The 12,500-nt window shown below is 47.0% G+C and overlaps 1 protein-coding gene across 2 annotated transcripts in view; it reads right to left on the reverse strand.

Moving 5' to 3' along the window:
- The window catches only part of LOC118966703 (calcium/calmodulin-dependent protein kinase kinase 1-like), a 99,554-nt gene that overhangs the window by 24,074 nt on the left and 62,980 nt on the right, over positions 1 to 12,500 (reverse strand). For both annotated transcript variants that reach the window (XM_036989610.1, XM_036989611.1), the window contains exon 8: positions 4,853 to 4,941. In XM_036989610.1, coding sequence (XP_036845505.1) covers positions 4,853 to 4,941 — 89 coding nt within the window. The remainder of the gene's footprint in view (positions 1 to 4,852; positions 4,942 to 12,500) is intronic.

The following is a 12,500-nucleotide window of genomic DNA, read 5'->3' on the forward strand; positions in this document are numbered from 1 at the left end:
TCTAGTTATTCTTTAAAAAAAAGAATCTTCTTCTACTACTACCAGGCAGAGAAGAAGACGTCCTAATCAACCAGGGGGGGCAGCAGGGGCGTGTTCATTAGAGCATAATGTAGCAAAAGAAGTCTCAAAACCCTCAAGTTCAATAACAATATGTACCATTTAGTAGACGCTTTCATCTCTAGCAATTTACACTCATGAATGTGTACACTACTGTTTAAAAGTTTGGGGACACTTAGAAACGTCCTTGTTTTTGAAAGAAAAGCATTTTTTTTGGGCCATTAAAATAACATCAAATTGATCAGACATACACCGTAGGTAGACATTGTTAATGTTGTAAATGACTATTGTACCTGGAAACGTCATATTTTTTATGGAATATCTACATAGGTGTACAGAGGCCCATTAAAACAGCAACCATCACTCCTGTGTTCCAATGGCGCGTTGTGTTAGCTAATCCAAGTTTATAACTTTAAAAGGCTAATTGATCATTAGAAAACCTTTTTAGAATTATGTTAGCACAGCTGAAAACTGTTGTGCTGATTAAAGAAGCAATTATACTGGCCTTCTTTACACTAGCTGAGTGTCTGGAGCATCAGCATTTGTGGGTTCGATTACAGGCTCAAAATGACCAGAAACAAATAACTTTCTTCTGAAACTCGTCAGTCTATTCTTGTTCTGAGAAATGAAGGCTATTCCATGAGAGAAATTGTCAAGAAACTGAAGATCTCGTACAACGCTGTGTACCACTCCCTTCACATAACAGAGCAAATGTCTCCCACTAGAGAGGAGTGGGAGGCCCCGTTGCACAACTGAGCAAGAGGACAAGTACATTACAGTGTCTACTTTGAGAAACCAATGCCTCACAAGTCCTCAACCGGCAGCTTCATTAAATAGTACCTGCAAAACACCAGTCTCAATGTCAACAATTAAGAGGCGACTCCGGGATGTGAGGCATCTGTTTCTCAAACTAGACACTCTAATGTACTTGTCCTCTTGCTCAGTTGTGCACCGGGGCCTCCCACTCTTTCTATTCTGGTTAGAGCCAGTTTGCTCTGTTCTGTGAAGGGATTAGTACACAGCGTTGTACGAGATCTTCAGTTTCTTGGCAATTTCTCACATGGAATAGCCTTCATTTCTCAGAACAAGAATAGACTGACGAGTTTCAGAAGAAAGGTCTGATTACTGCTGCCTGGCAGTGACTGCTGTAAACACCCACACACAGATGTGATGCACCGTGCTGCTGCCTGGCAGTGACTGCTGTAACAACAGATGTGATGTGACGCCGGTCGCTCCCCAGATTAATGATTGAACAGTGAAGACATGAATGGCTTGACCTTGGGGTTGATTTCTATGCTACAGAAACATTGTGAGTACGTACAGGGTGACTGATACTAAGCTATACTGCAGCTCTTCACACACACGAAGAGACACACTAACTTTTGACATTTAAGTAATTTAGCAGATGCTCTTATCCAGAACAACGAACAGGAGCAATTAGGGTTAAGTGCCTTGAATTAAGTGCCTTGAATTAAGTGCCTTGAATTAAGTGCCTTGAATTAAGTGCCTTGAATTAAGTGCCTTGAATTAAGTGCCTTGAATTAAGCGCCTTGAATTAAGCGCCTTGAATTAAGCGCCTTGAATTAAGAGCCTTGAATTAAGTGCCTTTAATTAAGCGCCTTGAATTAAGCGCCTTGAATTAAGCGCCTTGAATTAAGCGCCTTGAATTAAGCGCCTTGAATTAAGCGCCTTGAATTAAGCGCCTTGAATTAAGCGCCTTGAATTAAGCGCCTTGAATTAAGCGCCTTGAATTAAGCGCCTTGAATTAAGCGCCTTGAATTAAGCGCCTTGAATTAAGCGCTTTGAATTAAGTGCCTTGAATTAAGTGCTCAAGGTCACATGCAGATTGTGGATGAGAGCGTCTGCTAAACGACTAAAATGTAAAACGATCATTAAATTCACATCAATGTCATAACACATTTTAGAGAGAAAGTAAGTGCTGTAAATCTGTGAGTCATTCATTAAAGGGCCAATCTGTGAGTCATGCACTAAAGGGCCAATCTGTGAGTCATGCATTAAAGGGCCAATCTGTGAGTCCTGCATTAAAGGGCCAAAATGTGAGTCATGCATTAAAGGGCCAAACAAGAACATTGCTCTAAGCTGGTGAGTCGCCTCATTAGAAAACTAACATTTATTTAACTAGGCAAGTCAGTTAAGAACAAATTCGTATTTACAACCGATTCCCTAGGACCAGTGGGTTAACTGGCCTAGGACCAGTGGGTTAACTGGCCTAGGACCAGTGGGTTAACTGGCCTAGGAACAGTGGGTTAACTGGCTAGGAACAGTGGGTTAACTGGCCTAGGAACAGTGGGTTAACTGGCCTAGGAACAGTGGGTTGACTGGCCTAGGACCAGTGGGTTAACTGGCTAGGAACAGTGGGTTAACTGGCCTAGGAACAGTGGGTTAACTGGCCTAGGACCAGTGGGTTAACTGGCTAGGAACAGTGGGTTAACTGGCTAGGAACAGTGGCTTAACTGGCCTAGGACCAGTGGGTTAACTGGCTAGGAACAGTGGGTTAACTGGCTAGGAACAGTGGGTTAACTGGCTAGGAACAGTGGGTTAACTGGCTAGGAACAGTGGGTTAACTGGCTAGGAACAGTGGGTTAACTGGCCTAGGACCAGTGGGTTAACTGGCTAGGAACAGTGGGTTAACTGGCCTAGGAACAGTGGGTTAACTGGCTAGGAACAGTGGGTTAACTGGCTAGGAACAGTGGGTTAACTGGCCTAGGAACAGTGGGTTAACTGGCTAGGAACAGTGGGTTAACTGGCTAGGAACAGTGGGTTAACTGGCTAGGAACAGTGGGTTAACTGGCCTAGGACCAGTGGGTTAACTGGCTAGGACCAGTGGGTTAACTGGCCTAGGAACAGTGGGTTAACTGGCCTAGGAACAGTGGGTTAACTGGCCTAGGACCAGTGGGTTAACTGGCCTAGGACCAGTGGGTTAACTGGCCTAGGACCAGTGGGTTAACTGGCCTAGGACCAGTGGGTTAACTGGCTAGGAACAGTGGGTTAACTGCCTTGTTCAGGGGCAGAAAAACAGATGTTTACCTTGTCAGCTCTGGGATTCGATCCAGAGACCTTTCAGTTACTGGCCCGAAGCTCTAACCACTAGGCTACCTGCCGTAAACAATGTGAAGCATATTGCTTATCCTACGTGATACTAGTAGCCATGCTATTACGGAGGTGAATACTTCCTGTAGGCATTATCCACTTCCTATATGTTACACAACATAGCCCAAGCTCTGCCATAGCCTACAGAGCACACGCTGCATACTTAGAGAGCATACAGGACACAACATACTGTAACCCATCCTACCATGGTACTACAGTACAGTTCACCTATTGATTATGCTAATAGCCCTGTGAGCCAGATACCCCTCAGTCTAATATAGGACATCAGCCTTAGAAAACCCCTGATTGGCTATAAGCTCAACACTAAACATCCTGATTGGCTATAAACTCAACACTAAACATCCTGATTGTCTCTACGCTCAACACTAAACATCCTGATTGGCTATAAGCTCAATACTGAAGCTCCTGATTGGCGATAACCTCAACACTAAACATACTGATTGGCTATAAGCTCAACATTAAACATCCTGATTGGCTATAAGCTCAATACTGAAGCTCCTGATTGGCTATGAGCTCAATAGCACTGAGGGGGAGATTGTGTGTGACAGTCTGACACACCAGAAGAGAGAAAGTCCTTTAGGACCTGAACATACTGTGGCTGGAGGGTAGCTAGACGAGGGCTGAGGGGGAAAACACAGAGCGAGGGGGAAATGGAGACTCAAGTCTACCAGGCACACTGTTTTACCCTGTTCAGTGATGGAGGCTGGCTCCTCTTCTCCACTGAGATTATGATGTCTGGCAGTCTGGTAGTCAGGCAGTCTGATAGTCAGTCAGTATGATAGTCTGGCAGTCAGTCAGCCTGATAGTCAGGCAGTCTGGCAGTCAGGCAGTCTGATAGTCAGTCAGTATGATAGTCTTGCAGTCAGTCAGCCTGATAGTCTGGCAGTCAGGCAGTCTGATAGTCAGGCAGTCTGGCAGTCAGGCAGTCTGGCAGTCAGGCAGTCTGATAGTCAGTCAGTATGATAGTCTGGCAGTCAGTCAGCCTGATAGTCTGGCAGTCAGGCAGTCTGATAGTCAGGCAGTATGATAGTCAGGCAGTTTGATAGTCAGGCAGTCTGGTAGTCAGGCAGTCTGGTAGTCAGGCAGTCTGATAGTCTGGCAGTCAGATAGTCTGGCAGTCTGGCAGTCAGGCAGTCTGGTAGTCAGGCAGTCTGGTAGTCAGGCAGTCAGGCAGTCTGGTAGTCAGGCAGTCTGGTAGTCAGGCAGTCTGGCAGTCAGGCAGTCTGGTAGTCAGGCAGTCTGATAGTCAGTCAGTCAGTCTGGCAGTCAGGCAGTCAGGCAGTCTGGCAGTCAGGCAGTCTGGCAGTCAGGCAGTCTGGTAGTCAGGCAGTCTGGTAGTCAGGCAGTCTGGTAGTCAGAAAGTCAGGCAGTCTGGTAGTCAGGCAGTCTGGTAGTCAGGCAGTCTGGCAGTCTGGTAGTCAGGCAGTCTGGCAGTCTGGCAGTCTGGTAGTCAGGCAGTCTGGCAGTCAGGCAGTCTGGCAGTCAGGCAGTCTGGTAGTCAGGCAGTCAGGCAGTCTGGTAGTCAGGCAGTCTGGTAGTCAGGCAGTCTGGCAGTCTGGTAGCTCAGTGTAAGCCTCTGCTGCAACTCAATGATGTAGCGGTATATACAGTACTGTATGTACGAGGGGGAAAGGAGAGGAAGGAGTAGAATGGTAGTACTCACAGTACTCCATGCCCAAGACGATGTCTCTGAAGTAGAGGCGTGTCTGGTCCTCAGTGAAGGGGCTGTCTGTAGGGACCTCCATCACTGGACTGGGATCACCGCAGGAACCAACCCACAGATAGGTAGAGAGAGAGAGAGATAACATAGTACATAGCTAACAATAACATTTTAAACATTATTATTTTGAAACGTTTGTGTGTGTAATGTTTACTGTGAATTTGTTTGTTTACTTGCTTTGGCAATGTAAACATGTTTTCCATGCCAATAAAGCCCATTTGGGAGGGGTATATAGAGAGAGCGAGGAAGAGATAGCTAGCGAGACTCTATGTCTGTCTGACTGAAGAGATAGCTAGAGAGACTGTGTCTGTCTGTCTGTCTGACGAGATAGCTAGAGAGACTGTCTGTCTGTTTGACTGACTGAAGAGATAGCTAGAGAGACTGTCTGTCTGACTGAAGAGATAGCTAGAGAGACTGTCTGTCTGTCTGACTGACGAGATAGCTATAGAGACTGTCTGTCTGTCTGACTGACGAGATAGCTAGAGAGACTGTCTGTCTGTCTGTCTGTCTGACTGAAGAGATAGCTAGAGAGACTGTCTGTCTGTCTGAAGAGATAGCTAGAGAGACAGTCTGTCTGTCTGACTGACTGACTGACCAACAGACAGAGACAGACAGAGACACAGAGAGACTGTCAATCCAGTCAGTCTCTCTAGCTGTCACACAGACAGATGGACAGACAGAGAAAGAGACAGACAGATGGACACAGAGAGAGCGAGAGAGAGAGAGGCAGAGGCAGAGACACAGAGAGCGAGAGAAGGAGACAGAGACACAGAGAGCAAGAGAGAGAGAGAGAACGAGAGAGAGAGCGAGAGAGCGACAGACAGACACAGGCTGACTGACTATTGGTTGCATCACTGCCTGGTACGGTAACTGCTCAGCCTCTGACCGCAAGGCACTACAGAGGGTAATGCGTACGGGCCAGTACATCACTGGGGCCACGCTTCCTGCCATCCAGGACCTCTATACCAGGCGGTGCCAGACGAAGGCCCTAAAAATTGTCAAAGATTCCAGCCACCCTAATCATAGACTGGTCTCTATGCTACCGCACGGAAAGCGGTACCGGAGCGCCAAGTCGAGGTCCAAGAGGCTCTTTAACAGCTTCTACCCCCAAGTCATAAGACTGCTGAACAGCTAATCAAAGGGATACCCAGACTGCATTGCCCCCTCCTCTTTTACCCTGCTGCTACTCTCTGTTTATTATCTATGCATAGTCACTTTAATAACTCTACCTACATGTACATATTTATGTCAATTACCTGGACTAACCGGTGCCCCAGCACATTAACTCTGTACCGGTACCCCCTGTATATAGTCTCCACATTGACTCTGTACCCCCCTGTATATAGTCTCCACATTGACTCTGTACCCCCCTGTATATAGCCTCCACATTGACTCTGTACCCCCCTGTATATAGTCTCCACATTGACTCTGTACCCCCCTGTATATAGTCTCCACATTGACTCTGTACCGGTACCCCCTGTATATAGTCTCCACATTGACTCTGTACCCCCCTGTATATAGTCTCCATATTGACTCTGTACCCCCCTGTATATAGTCTCCACATGGACTCTGCACCCCCCTGTATATAGTCTCCACATTGACTCTGTACCGGTACCCCCTGTATATAGTCTCCACATTGACTCTGTACCCCCCTGTATATAGTCTCCACATTGACTCTGTACCCCCCTGTATATAGCCTCCACATTGACTCTGTACCCTCCTGTATATAGTCTCCACATTGACTCTGTACCCCCCTGTATATAGTCTCCACATTGACTCTGTACCCCCCTGTATATAGCCTCCACATTGACTCTGTACCGGTACCCCCTGTATATAGTCTCCACATGGACTCTGTACCCCCTGTATATAGCCTCCACATTGACTCTGTACCGGTACCCCCTGTATATAGCCTCCACATTGACTCTGTACCGGTACCCCCTGTAAATAGCCTCCACATTGACTCTGTACCGGTACCCCCTGTATATAGTCTCCATATTGACTCTGTACCCCCCTGTATATAGTCTCCACATTGACTCTGTACCGGTACACCCCTGTATATAGTCTCCACATGGACTCTGTACCGGTACCCCCTGTATATAGCCTCCACATGGACACGGTACCGGTACCCCCTGTATATAGCCTCCACATTGACTCTGTACCGGTACTCCCTGTATATAGTCTCCACAAGGACTCTGTACCCCCTGTATATAGCCTCCACATTGACTCTGTACCGGTACCCCCTGTATATAGCCTCCACATTGACTCTGTACCGGTACCCCCTGTATATAGCCTCCACATTGACTCTGTACCGGAACCCCCCTGTATATAGTCTCCACATTGACTCTGTACCCCCCTGTATATAGTCTCCACATTGACTCTGTACCCCCCTGTATATAGTCTCCACATTGACTCTGTACCGGTACCCCCTGTATATAGTCTCCACATGGACTCTGTACCGGTACCCCCTGTATATAGCCTCCACATTGACTCTGTACCGGTACCCCCTGTATATAGCCTCCACATTGACTCTGTACCGGTACCCCATGTATATAGCCTCCACATTGACTCTGTACCGGTACCCCCCTGTATATAGTCTCCACATTGACTCTGTACCCCCCTGTATATAGTCTCCACATTGACTCTGTACCCCCCCTGTATATAGTCTCCACATTGACTCTGTACCGGTACCCCTTGTATATAGCCTCCACATTGACTCTGTACCGGTACCCCCTGTATATAGTCTCCACATTGACTCTGTACCGGTACCCTTGTATATAGCCTCCACATTGACTCTGTACCGGTACACCCTGTATATAGTCTCCACATTGACTCTGTACCGTAATACCCTGTATATAGCCTCCACATTGACTCTGTACCGTAACACCCTGTATATAGTCTCCACATTGACTCTGTACAGTAATACCCTGTATATAGCCTCCACATTGACTCTGTACCGTAATACCCTGTATATAGCCTCCACATTGACTCTGTACCGGTACCCCCTGTATATAGCCTCCACATTGACTCTGTACCGTAATATCCTGTATATAGTCTCCACACTGACTCTGTACCGTAATACCCTATATATAGTCTCCACATTGACTCTGTACCGGTACCCCCTGTATATAGTCTCCACATTGACTCTGTACCCCCCTGTATATAGTCTCCACATTGACTCTGTACCCCCCTGTATATAGCCTCCACATTGACTCTGTACCCCCCTGTATATAGTCTCCACATTGACTCTGTACCCCCCTGTATATAGTCTCCACATTGACTCTGTACCGGTACCCCCTGTATATAGTCTCCACATTGACTCTGTACCCCCCTGTATATAGTCTCCATATTGACTCTGTACCCCCCTGTATATAGTCTCCACATTGACTCTGTACCCCCCTGTATATAGTCTCCACATTGACTCTGTACCCCCCTGTATATAGCCTCCACATTGACTCTGTACCCTCCTGTATATAGTCTCCACATTGACTCTGTACCCCCCTGTATATAGTCTCCACATTGACTCTGTACCCCCCTGTATATAGCCTCCACATTGACTCTGTACCGGTACCCCCTGTATATAGTCTCCACATGGACTCTGTACCCCCTGTATATAGCCTCCACATTGACTCTGTACCGGTACCCCCTGTATATAGCCTCCACATTGACTCTGTACCGGTACCCCCTGTAAATAGCCTCCACATTGACTCTGTACCGGTACCCCCTGTATATAGTCTCCATATTGACTCTGTACCGGAACCCCCCTGTATATAGTCTCCACATTGACTCTGTACCCCCCTGTATATAGTCTCCACATTGACTCTGTACCGGTACCCCCTGTATATAGTCTCCATATTGACTCTGTACCCCCCTGTATATAGTCTCCACATTGACTCTGTACCGGTACACCCCTGTATATAGTCTCCACATGGACTCTGTACCGGTACCCCCTGTATATAGCCTCCACATGGACACGGTACCGGTACCCCCTGTATATAGCCTCCACATTGACTCTGTACCGGTACTCCCTGTATATAGTCTCCACAAGGACTCTGTACCCCCTGTATATAGCCTCCACATTGACTCTGTACCGGTACCCCCTGTATATAGCCTCCACATTGACTCTGTACCGGTACCCCCTGTATATAGCCTCCACATTGACTCTGTACCGGAACCCCCCTGTATATAGTCTCCACATTGACTCTGTACCCCCCTGTATATAGTCTCCACATTGACTCTGTACCCCCCTGTATATAGTCTCCACATTGACTCTGTACCGGTACCCCCTGTGTATAGTCTCCACATGGACTCTGTACCGGTACCCCCTGTATATAGCCTCCACATTGACTCTGTACCGGTACCCCCTGTATATAGTCTCCACATTGACTCTGTACCGGTACCCTTGTATATAGCCTCCACATTGACTCTGTACCGGTACACCCTGTATATAGTCTCCACATTGACTCTGTACCGTAATACCCTGTATATAGCCTCCACATTGACTCTGTACCGTAACACCCTGTATATAGTCTCCACATTGACTCTGTACCGTAATACCCTGTATATAGCCTCCACATTGACTCTGTACCGTAATACCCTGTATATAGCCTCCACATTGACTCTGTACCGGTACCCCCTGTATATAGCCTCCACATTGACTCTGTACCGTAATATCCTGTATATAGTCTCCACACTGACTCTGTACCGTAATATCCTGTATATAGCCTCCACATTGACTCTGTACCGATACACCCTGTATATAGCCTCCACATTGACTCTGTACCGTAATACCCTGTATATAGCCTCCACATTGACTCTGTACCGGTACCCCCTGTATATAGTCTCCACATTGACCCTGTACCGGTACCCCCTGTATATAGCCTCCACATTGATTCTGTACCGGTACACCCTGTATATAGCCTCCACATTGACTCTGTACCGTAATACCCTGTATATAGCCTCCACATTGACTCTGTACCGGTACCCCCTGTATATAGCCTCCACATTGACTCTGTACCGTAATACCCTGTATATAGCCTCCACATTTACTCTGTACCGGTACCCCCTGTATATAGTCTCCACATTGACCCTGTACCGGTACCCCCTGTATATAGCCTCCACATTGATTCTGTACCGGTACACCCTGTATATAGCCTCCACATTGACTCTGTACCGTAATACCCTGTATATAGTCTCCACATTGACTCTGTACCGGTACCCCCTGTATATAGCCTCCACATTGACTCTGTACCGTAATACCCTGATATAGTCTCCACACTGACTCTGTACCGTAATACCCTGTATATAGCCTCCACATTTACTCTGTACCGGTACCCCCTGTATATAGCCTCCACATTGACTCTGTACCGTAATACCCTGTATATAGTCTCCACACTGACTCTGTACCGTAATACCCTGTATATAGCCTCCACATTGACTCTGTACCGGTACACCCTGTATATAGCCTCCACATTGACTCTGTACCGTAATACCCTGTATATAGCCTCCACATTGACTCTGTACCGGTACCCCCTGTATATAGTCTCCACATTGACCCTGTACCGGTACCCCCTGTATATAGCCTCCACATTGATTCTGTACCGGTACACCCTGTATATAGCCTCCACATTGACTCTGTACCGTAATACTCTGTATATAGCCTCCACATTGACTCTGTACCGGTACACCCTGTATATAGCCTCCACATTGACCCTGTACAGGTACCCCCTGTATATAGCCTCCACATAGACTCTGTACCGGTACCCCCTGTATATAGCCTCCACATTGACTCTGTACCATAATACCCTGTATACAGCCTCCACATTGACTCTGTACCGTAATACCCTGTATATAGCCTCCACACTGACTCTGTACCGGTACCCCCTGTATATAGCCTCCACACTGACTCTGTACCGTAATACCCTGTATATAGTAGCCACACTGACTCTGTACCGTAATACCCTGTATATAGCCTCCACACTGACTCTGTACCGTAATACCCTGTATATAGCCTCCACATTGACCCTGTACCGTAATACCCTGTATATAGCCTCCACACTGACTCTGTACCGGTACCCCCTGTATATAACCTCCACATTGACTCTGTACCGGTACCCCCCTGTATATAGCCTCCACATTGACTCTGTACCGGTACCCCCTGTATATAGTCTCCACATTGACCCTGTACCGGTACCCCCTGTATATAGCCTCCACATTGACTCTGTACCGGTACACCCTGTATATAGCCTCCACATTGATTCTGTACCATAGTACCCTGTATATAGCCTCCACATTGACTCTGTACCGTAATACCCTGTATATAGTCTCCACACTGACTCTGTACCGTAATACCCTGTATATAGCCTCCACATTGACTCTGTACCGGTACACCCTGTATATAGCCTCCACATTGACTCTGTACCGTAATACCCTGTATATAGCCTCCACATTGACTCTGTACCGGTACACCCTGTATATAGCCTCCACATTGACCCTGTACAGGTACCCCCTGTATATAGCCTCCACATTGACTCTGTACCGGTACCCCCTGTATATAGCCTCCACATTGACTCTGTACCGTAATACCCTGTATATAGCCTCCACATTGACTCTGTACCGTAATACCCTGTATATAGCCTCCACACTGACTCTGTACCGTAATACCCTGTATATAGCCTCCACATTGACTCTGTACCGTAATACCCTGTATATAGTCTCCACATTGACTCTGTACCGTAATACCCTGTATATAGCCTCCACGTTGACTCTGTACCGTAATACCCTGTATATAGCCTCCACACTGACTCTGTACCGGTACCCCCTGTATATAGCCTCCACACTGACTCTGTACCGTAATACCCTGTATATAGCCTCCACACTGACTCTGTACCGTAATACCCTGTATATAGCCTCCACACTGACTCTGTACCGGTACCCCCTGTATATAGCCTCCACACTGACTCTGTACCGTAATACCCTGTATATAGCCTCCACACTGACTCTGTACAGTAATACCCTGTATATAGCCTCCACATTGACTCTGTACCGTAATACCCTGTATATAGTCTCCACATTGACTCTGTACCGTAATACCCTGTATATAGCCTCCACATTGACTCTGTACCGTAATACCCTGTATATAGCCTCCACAATGACTCTGTACCGGTACCCCCTGTATATAGCCTCCACACTGACTCTGTACCGTAATACCCTGTATATAGCCTCCACACTGACTCTGTACCGTAATACCCTGTATATAGCCTCCACATTGACTCTGTACCGTAATACCCTGTATATAGTCTCCACATTGACTCTGTACCGTAATACCCTGTATATAGCCTCCACATTGACTCTGTACCGTAATACCCTGTATATAGCCTCCACATTGACTCTGTACCGTAATACCCTGTATATAGCCTCCACATTGACTCTGTACCGTAATACCCTGTATATAGCCTCCACACTGACTCTGTACCGTAATACCCTGTATATAGCCTCCACATTGACTCTGTACCGGTACACCCTGTATATAGCCTCCACATTGACCCTGTACAGGTACCCCCTGTATATAGCCTCCACATTGACTCTGTACCGG

The sequence above is a fragment of the Oncorhynchus mykiss genome, chromosome 10 (assembly GCF_013265735.2).
Source record: "Oncorhynchus mykiss isolate Arlee chromosome 10, USDA_OmykA_1.1, whole genome shotgun sequence".
NCBI classification, from domain to species: Eukaryota; Metazoa; Chordata; class Actinopteri; order Salmoniformes; family Salmonidae; genus Oncorhynchus; species Oncorhynchus mykiss.